The 10,000-nt window shown below is 45.3% G+C and overlaps 1 protein-coding gene across 1 annotated transcript in view; it reads right to left on the reverse strand.

The window, feature by feature from the left end:
• The window catches only part of LOC121844105 (sodium-dependent phosphate transport protein 2B-like), a 27,398-nt gene that overhangs the window by 1,096 nt on the left and 16,302 nt on the right, over window positions 1-10,000 (reverse strand). Inside the window, 5 exon segments of the mRNA XM_042313996.1 lie at window positions 1-948; window positions 3,314-3,514; window positions 4,154-4,278; window positions 4,590-4,706; window positions 9,084-9,251. The exon segment at window positions 1-948 is cut by the window's left edge and continues 1,096 nt beyond it. Of these exon segments, the coding sequence (XP_042169930.1) occupies window positions 595-948; window positions 3,314-3,514; window positions 4,154-4,278; window positions 4,590-4,706; window positions 9,084-9,251 (965 nt within the window). The 3' untranslated portion in view covers window positions 1-594.

Raw genomic sequence — 10,000 nt, forward strand, 5'->3', positions numbered from 1 at the left:
CATTGGTGGTGGATGAGGTGAAATGATATGATGAGCGTTCTGGCACAAAATGGCTGCCGGTGCATCAACCACACATTGGTGGTGGATGAGGTGAGTTTCACCCTTTACTATGTAAAACGCTTTGAATCCCTCAGTTGGTAGAGAGGGCGCGATATAAATCCAATCCATTATTATTATTATTAGTACGTTGTTCATATGTGACCAACTTTACGAGCTGCTAGGTCGTAGCTCCGGACTGATCTCTAGGAATATGCCATAACAACGTTTAACATCTCATAAGCATGACATAGGACATGACATAAGACTAGAGTTTCAAAATTCCGGTAACTTCCCCCCAAATGTCCTGTTTTTTTCCCCCCCCAGAAATCCTGTTTAGAAGATTCCTGGAATTACGAGGAAATAACCAGGACATCTGGGAATCCTCTAACCAGGATTTCTGGGAAAACAAACAGGGAATTTTGGAATAGTTATTGGAATTTTGTAACCCTACATAGCACCTTTATAACCATGTTATAGAAGAGTCATAAGACCATAATCACATTATAGACGGGTTATAATGCCTATACGAAGCAGTTACGAAGTGTCGCGACAGAATCAAAGCTGCGTTGCTTTCAAGACGTCCTCTTTGTCCTCCCTCTTTTCCCCCCAGTCAACACCGTTCATCATGGCAGGGTTGTCGTACATCTCCAGGAAATGCCCTCCTCCTCCTTTCTCCTCTTCCTCCTCCTCCTCCGGTCCGGTCTGGCAACACTTGCAGCAGCAGCAGCATTTGGCTGCTACCACGGCGACCACGCGGTCCCAGGGTTCTAAGGAGTGGGCCCAGAGAGGCAGGAAGTCCCAGGAGTGCAGTACCGCGGGGAGACACCTGGGTAGCCGTGCCTGAAGCACGTTCACTACAATGACGATGATCAACAAGGCCACTATGGGAACGCCCACACCAACCAGCACCTGGCGAGAGAAGAAGAACAGTTTTACAGGTTATTTGGCTGCTACCACGGCGACCACGCGGTCCCAGGGTTCTAAGGAGTGGGTCCAGAGAGGCAGGAAGAACAGTTTTACAGGTTATTTGGCTGCTACCACGGCGACCACGCGGTCCCAGGGTTCTAAGGAGTGGGTCCAGAGAGGCAGGAAGAACAGTTTTACAGTGGACTTAGTGGAGTTGACAAGGAGAGAGGCTTCCTTTCAATCAAATGACCAATCCAAACGAATCTGCCAAACTAACCCTGATTCAGATGACCATCCTACTCATGCTAGATTACGGAGATGTAGTTTATAGATCGGCAGGTAAGGGTGCTCTCGAGCGGCTAGACGTACTTCACCATTCGGCCATCAGATTTGCCACCAATGCTCCTTATAGGACACATCACTGCACTCTATACTCCTCTGTAAACTGGTCATCTCTGTATATCCGTCGCAAGACCCACTGGTTGATGCTTATTTATAAAAACCTCTTAGGCCTCACTCCCCCCTATCTGAGATATCTACTTCAGCCCTCATACTCCACATGCAACACCCGTTCTGCCAGTCACATGCTGTTAAAGGTCCCCAAAGCACACGTATCCCTCATCTTTTCAGTTCACTGCAGCTAGCGACTGGAACGAGATGCAACAAACACTCAAACTGGACAGTTTTATCTCAATCTCTTCATTCAAAGACTCAATCATGGACACTCTGACTGACAGTGTGGCTGCTTTGTGTGATGTATTGTTGTCTCTATCTTCTTGCCCTTTGTGCTGTTATCTGTGCCCAATAATGTTGCTACCATGTTGTGTTGCTGCCATGTTGTTGTCATGTTGTGTTGCTACCATGCTGTGTCGTCATGTGTTGCTACCATGCTGTGTCGTCATGTGTTGCTACCATACTGTGTCGTCATGTGTTGCTACCATGTCTGTGTCGTCATGTGTTGCTACCATGCATTCAAAGTCATGTGTTGCTACCATGCTGTGTCGTCATGTGTTGCTACCATGCTGTGTCGTCATGTGTTGCTACCATGCTGTGTCGTCATGTGTTGCTACCATGCTGTGTGTCATGTGTTGCTACCATGCTGTGTGTCATGTGTTGCTACCATGCTGTGTGTCATGTGTTGCTGCCTTGCTATGCTGTCATGTGTTGCTACCATGCTGTGTCGTCATGTGTTGCTACCATGCTGTGTCGTCATGTGTTGCTACCATGCTGTGTCGTCATGTGTTGCTACCATGCTGTGTCGTCATGTGTTGCTACCATGCTGTTCGTCATGTGTTGCTACCATGCTGTGTCGTCATGTGTTGCTACCATGCTGTGTGTCATGTGTTGCTACCATGCTGTGTCGTCATGTGTTGCTGCCATGCTGTGTCGTCATGTGTTGCTACCATGCTGTGTGTCATGTGTTGCCTGTGTCGTCATGTGTTGCTGCCTTGCTATGCTGTGCTACCATGCTGTGTCGTCATGTGTTGCTACCATGCTGTGTGTCATGTGTTGCTACCATGCTGTGTCGTCATGTGTTGCTACCATGCTGTGTCGTCATGTGTTGCTGCCATGCTGTGTCGTCATGTGTTGCTGCCTTGCTATGCTGTCATGTGTTGCTACCATGCTGTGTCGTCATGTGTTGCTACCATGCTGTGTCGTCATGTGTTGCTACCATACTGTGTGTCATGTGTTGCTACCATGCTGTGTCATGTGTTGCTACCATGCTGTGTCGTCATGTGTTGCTACCATACTGTGTCGTCATGTGTTGCTACCATGCTGTGTCGTCATGTGTTGCTACCATACTGTGTCGTCATGTGTTGCTACCATGCTGTGTCGTCATGTGTTGCTACCATGCTGTGTCGTCATGTGTTGCTACCATACTGTGTCGTCATGTGTTGCTACCATGCTGTGTCGTCATGTGTTGCTACCATACTGTGTCGTCATGTTGCTACCATGCTGTGTCGTCATGTGTTGCTACCATGCTGTGTCGTCATGTGTTGCTACCATGCTGTGTCGTCATGTGTTGCTACCATGCTGTGTCGTCATGTGTTGCTGCCTTGCTATGCTGTCGTCTTAGGTCTCACTTTGTGTAGTGTTGTGGTGTCTCTCTTGTCGTGATGTGTGTTTTGTCCTGTATATTTTATGTTTTATTTGTATTTTTCATCCCAGCCACCCTCCCCACAGGAGGCCTTTTGCCTTTTGGCCTTCAACTGACTTGCCTGTTGTTAAAAACAGGTTAAGTAAAAATCAATCAACCACTCACTCATCGACTATCAATCACTCAGTCAGTCAATCAATCACCCTTCCAACCACCCCTCCATCAATCCATCTCTCCACCCATCCATCCACCAATCAACCAATCACTCACCTTCCAGCCGGCCATCGATAGGCCGAAGACGAAGAGGGGCAGGAGAAAGAAGCAGGAAATGATGTAGACGCCGGCGAACCAGCGATACTCTGCCGTGATGTCACCCAGGGCCTTAGCCAATCGGATGGGGATACGGGTAAAGGGGATTGGATACCACAAGATGATACCAGACACGTTGAACACGAAGTGAATCAGAGCGATCTGGGGAAGGAGGGAGGGATGAGTGTAGAGCCCTGATCTGGGGAATGGATGGAGGGACAGTAGAGCCCTGAGTACCAGGCCATTAGGATCATGTGTTGCTGCCTTGCTATGCTGTCATGTGTTGCTGCCTTGCTATGTTGTTATGTGTTGCTGCCTTGCTATGTTGTTATGTGTTGCTGCCTTGCTATGTTGTCATGTGTTGCTGCCTTGCTATGTTGTTATGTGTTGCTGCCTTGCTGTGTTGTCATGTGTTGCTGCCTTGCTATGTTGTCATGTGTTGCTGCCTTGCTATGTTGTCATGTGTTGCTGCCTTGCTGTGTTGTCATGTGTTGCTGCCTTGCTATGTTGTTATGTGTTGCTGCCTTGCTATGCTGTCATGTGTTGCTGCCTTGCTGTGTTGTCATGTGTTGCTGCCTTGCTATGTTGTTATGTGTTGCTGCCTTGCTATGTTGTTATGTGTTGCTGCCTTGCTATGTTGTCATGTGTTGCTGCCTTGCTATGTTGTCATGTGTTGCTGCCTTGCTGTGTTGTCATGTGTTGCTGCCTTGCTATGCTGTCATGTGTTGCTGCCTTGCTATGTGGTAGGGTAGGGTGGTGTGTGTGTGTGTGTGTGTGTGTGTGTGTGTGTGTGTGTCTGACCTGCAGAGCGTTGGCCAGTGTGTCTCCAGGTGCTGCCATGGCTGCCAGTATAGCCGTGGTCGTCGTGCCGATGTTGGCCCCTAGCGACAGAGGGTACGCCCTCTCGATGCTGATCACACCAATACCTACACACGAGGGGAACACTTATTACCATACACATACACATGACATAACCTGTAGATATATTTACCATAGAGAGGAGAATAGGAGGGGAGGGGAGAAGAGAAGAGAGGAAGGGAGGAGGAGAGGAGGAGAAGAGGAGAGGAGAGGAAGGGAGGAGGAGAGGAAGAAGAGAAGAGGAGAGGAGGAGAGGGGAGAAGAGAAGAGGAGAGGAAGGGAGGAGGAGAGGAAGAAGAGGAGAGGAAGAAGAGAGGGGAGGGGAGAAGAGGAGAGGGGAGAAGAGAAGAGGGAGGGAGGGAGGGAAGAGGAGACTCACCAACGAGTGGAGTGATAGCGGAGGTGAAGACAGAACTACTCTGGACGATGAAGGTCATTCCAGCTCCGACCAGGATGGCGATGTAACCAGTCACCCAGCCAAAGGGGAAAGGGAAATCTATATACACACACACACACACACACACAAATAATAATTTGTACATCCCTGTGAGCATGACGGTCTGTGCATACTGTATGTCCTGGTACCTTTCCTAAATAGGTTTCTAACCTCAAGGGTTTTCCTGGTTAAATAAAAAGTGAAATATGTCTTCCGGACATATTTGGGGGAATCTATTGTGTAATTTCTACAGACATAGACATAGAATCACTAGAACAGATATTCCCAGTCAATGTCGAAGTCAACGTTGTGTTGTACATTCTAATTCTGTGGCTCTACTTTAGGATTGATTGGATAGGTATCATCAGTTAGCTAATGGTCTGGTACTCAGGGCTCTGCTGTCCCTCCATCTGGTCCTAATGGTCTGGTACTCAGGGCTCTGCTGTCCCTCCATCTGGTCCTAATGGCCTGGTACCCAGGGCTCTGCTGTCCCTCCATCTGGTCCTAATGGCCTGGTACTCAGGGCTCTGCTGTCCCTCCATCTGGTCCTAATGGCCTGGTACTCAGGGCTCTGCTGTCCCTCCATCTGGTCCTAATGGCCTGGTACTCAGGGCTCTATTGTCCCTCCATCAGGTCCTAATGGCCTGGTACTCAGGGCTCTACTGTCCCTCCATCAGTTTGCTAATGGCCTGGTACTCAGGGCTCTATTGTCCCTCCATCAGGTCCTAATGGCCTGGTACTCAGGGCTCTACTGTCCCTCCATCAGGTCCTAATGGCCTGGTACTCAGGGCTCTACTGTCCCTCCATCAGGTCCTAATGGCCTGGTACTCAGGGCTCTACTGTCCCTCCATCAGGTCCTAATGGCCTGGTACTCAGGGCTCTATTGTCCCTCCATCAGGTCCTAATGGCCTGGTACTCAGGGCTCTACTGTCCCTCTAACCCCTCTGACATCAATGCAAATAGAATCAAAAATCACATCAACCCTTATCACTGAAACAGTATTATGCTTTTAAAGCTGCAACATGTAACTTTTTGGGCAACAAATTCACATAGAAATGTGTGATATAGATCTTTCATTCTCACTGAAAGCAAGTCTAAGGAGTGGTAGATCTGGTCTATGTTCGTTATTTCTATGCTTCCCGTTCTTAAGTTTTGTTTTTGTCTTTCGCTTTCGGTTTTTGTACAAAAATAAAAATAATAATGATATTTTTAGTTATTGAAATTATATTTCACAGCGCTTTAGACTTAATTACAATAATAATTATCTAAACTTTTGTCACAAACTGAAATTAGGTGAACTATAAAAAACTTACCAACCAGGAAATGGCTGAGCGATGTCTCCATTATTGCACCTTTAAAAACTCACTATTAGGGCTACATTGATTCAGCTCAATGTGATCGATCCATTCGTTGTTTCAAAGCCTAACAGGAAATGGGCGGCGCTTTCTGAGGTGACGACTCATTCAAAGCGTTGAAGACGTCGCGTGCAGAAAAGACGTGTGCAGAACACTCAAACACATATGAAAACGTATGCATATGCTTAGGTCTATCTACATATGAGCCTAAACCCGAAAAGAAAACGGAATTAAAATAATGCTTAGGTCTATCTACATATGAGCCTAAACCCGAAAAGAAAACGGAATTAAAATAATGCTTAGGTCTAGCTACATATGAGCCTAAACCCGAAAAGAAAACGGAATTAAAATAATGCTTAGGTCTATCTACATATGAGCCTAAACCCGAAAAGAAAACGGAATTAAAATAATGCTTAGGTCTATCTACATATGAGCCTAAACCCGAAAAGAAAACGGAATTAAAATAATGCTTAGGTCTATCTACATATGAGCCTAAACCCGAAAAGAAAACGGAATTAAAATAATGCTTAGGTCTATCTACATATGAGCCTAAACCCGAAAAGAAAACGGAATTAAAATAATGCTTAGGTCTATCTACATATGAGCCTAAACCCGAAAAGAAAACGGAATTAAAATAATGCTTAGGTCTATCTACATATGAGCCTAAACCCGAAAAGAAAACGGAATTAAAATAATGCTTAGGTCTATCTACATATGAGCCTAAACCCGAAAAGAAAACGGAATTAAAATAATGCTTAGGTCTATCTACATATGAGCCTAAACCCGAAAAGAAAACGGAATTAAAATAATGCTTAGGTCTATCTACATATGAGCCTAAACCAGAAAAGAAAACGGAATTAAAATAATGCTTAGGTCTATCTACATATGAGCCTAAACCCGAAAAGAAAACGGAATTAAAATAATGACTGTGCCGTTATACAATACAATAGCCTAATAGCCTACCACATTACGCATTGCAGAACTATTTTTTTTTTTTACCTATAGATTAATAAAATGTCTTTGGTACATAATTGGTCTAGCGTACAAATTATAATAATCTCCTTTGAGTGTGGACTGTATTATTATGTATACTGGATGGACTGATTACCTTAGGTTACGCTCCAAACTTTCTATCCATCCGTCTGAGAGAGAACGTACAGGCCTTTACGATGTTGGTTTATTGATTGTGCAGGGGGCGGCTTCTTACAGAGATATACTATAATTATAGTCTATTTATATCTGATTTAGAAAAGCTTAGTAAAAGGGCATTTAAAAAAAAAAAAAAATTTCTTAATTAATATGAAGATACATTCATTCACCTTCCGCTGTGGAATATTTCACCACCGTACGTTTCCATCTCCTCTACACTCTCTCTCCTTCATTCCTTTCTCGAGCGCGCAGAGACGGGGAGTTTAATTAAATACGTTTCATTAGAAGTTCAAATATGCTACTATCGATGTTTTCCGGCAGACAGTTCGTTCAAGATTGACGTCGAAATTTAACGTATATCCATGTCCCGAGGACGCCTTCACTGTTGCAACAGTGAGTGCTACTTTTTTTTTTTCTCTAGTGTTTGATTCCAGTTGTGGACAGTTGTGTTTTTTATTTATCCCAAATCTTAACCCTTACCATAACCATTCAGAATGAATGCCTAAGCTTAACCCTAACCTTAACCCTTAACTTTAAAATTTGAGATTTTGGAGAAATGGAACATACAGAGCAACAGGAGCAACAAAAACAACAAAAACAACAAGAAAAGTGATGTTTGGAGAACGTGGATGAACGTTTAACCCTGCGGTGAGAAGCTTGTTGGTTCCCGAGTGGAGTTAAATAAGTGTTGTTATAAACCCAGACATTTCAATCCCGTGTGAAAGGAGAGTTTTGATGGTTGCTACTAAAAGAGGAGGATTCCCACATTCTGCTGCTTTTTTTTTGCCTTTATTTAACTAGGCAAGTCAGTTAAGAACAAATTCTTATTTTCAATGACAGACTAGGAACAGTGGGTTAACTGCCTGTTCAGGGGCAGAACAACAGATTGTCAGCTCGGGAGTTTGAACTTGCAACCTTCCGGTTACTAGTCCAACACTCTAACCAATAAGCTACCCTGCCGTGCCTGTGGTATGGATCATAAACATCTCGTCAGCTAAATGACCTGTGGTATGGATCATAGACATCTCATCAGCTAAATGACCTGTGGTATGGATCATAAACACATCTCGTCAGCTAAATGACCTGTGGTATGGATCATAGACATCTCGTCAGCTAAATGACCTGTGGTATGGATCATAGACATCTCGTCAGCTAAATGACCTGTGGTATGGATCATAGACATCTCATCAGCTAAATGACCTGTGGTATGGATCATAGACATCTCGTCAGCTAAATGACCTGTGGTATGGATCATAGACATCTCGTCAGCTAAATGACCTGTGGTATGGATCATAGACATCTCATCAGCTAAATGACCTGTGGTATGGATCATAGACATCTCATCAGCTAAATGACCTGTGGTATGGATCATAGACATCTCATCAGCTAAATGACCTGTGGTATGGATCATAGACATCTCATCAGCTAAATGACCTGTGGTATGGATCATAGACAGGTACTGTACACAGTACGCAGACTCATATTCTGTTCCTCTGAAATACATTTTCAAAATGTTTCCTTAGACCTGCCTTAAATAAATAATGGATTTTTTAAATGTAGACGCTCCAAAGGTCTGCATCAGCAGCTTGTATACCTGGAGGCTGGGAGATGCTAAAGGTGTTTATGTTAATTAGGTTAATTTTGTAAATTATATCAATTATGTCAATTATGTCAATTAACGGTAGGCATTCGCATGTCAAATAACGGCTGAGAAAATGTCATGACTGCCACAGCCCTAGTACCATCATCATCATCATCACCACCATCATCATCATCATCATCACCTTCATCATCACCATCATCATCATCACCATCACCTTCATCATCACCTTCATCATCACCACCATCATCATCATCATCATCACCATTCCCACCATGGCCCTAGTCCTCTCTCCTCTTCCTCGCTCCTCTTCCTCCTCCCGCTCTGTCTCACCTGTGTTGAGCACCTTCTTGATGACCATGGCCACCTGTCCCTTCAGCATGGAGTTGAGCAGCTTGACGATGAGGATGAGACAGGAACACAGCACCAGCAGAGACAGAGCCAGCAGGATCAGGCCTATCGCCAGGTCAGACAGGTCCACGTTCACAAAGATATGATTACCTGGGGAGGTACAACACACATTACCTGGGGAGGGACGACACACATTACCTGGGAGGGAGAACACACATTACCTGGGGAGGGACGACACACATTACCTGGGGAGGGAGAACACACATTACCTGGGGAGGGACGACACACATTACCTGGGGAGGGACGACACACATTACCTGGGGAGGAGAACACACATTACCTGGGGAGGGAGAACACACATTACCTGGGGAGGGAGAACACACATTACCTGGGGAGGAGAACACACATTACCTGGGGAGGGACAACACACATTACCTGGGGAGGGACAACACACATTACCTGGGGAGGGAGATACCTGGGGAGAGACGACACACATTACCTGGGGAGGGACAACACACATTACCTGGGGAGGGAGAACACACATTACCTGGGGAGGGACAACACACATTACCTGGGGAGGGAGATACCTGGGGAGGGACAACACACACATTACCAGGGGAGGGAGAACACACACAGAGACACACACACAACACACAGACACACACACACAGAGACACAGAGAGACACACACACACAGACACACACAGAGACACACACACAGAAATACACACACATAGAGACACACAAAGACACACAGAGACAGAATATAAATGGTGATAAAAGTATCTACAGTATTTGAAGACTCCGTGTGAAAGGTGGACAGATGACACATGGTAGCATTCCAAATTGCACCCTATTCCCTATAGAGTGCACTACTTTAGACCAGAGCCCTATGGAAC

This window comes from Oncorhynchus tshawytscha, unplaced genomic scaffold, assembly GCF_018296145.1.
Source record: "Oncorhynchus tshawytscha isolate Ot180627B unplaced genomic scaffold, Otsh_v2.0 Un_contig_4046_pilon_pilon, whole genome shotgun sequence".
Classification (NCBI taxonomy): domain Eukaryota; kingdom Metazoa; phylum Chordata; class Actinopteri; order Salmoniformes; family Salmonidae; genus Oncorhynchus; species Oncorhynchus tshawytscha.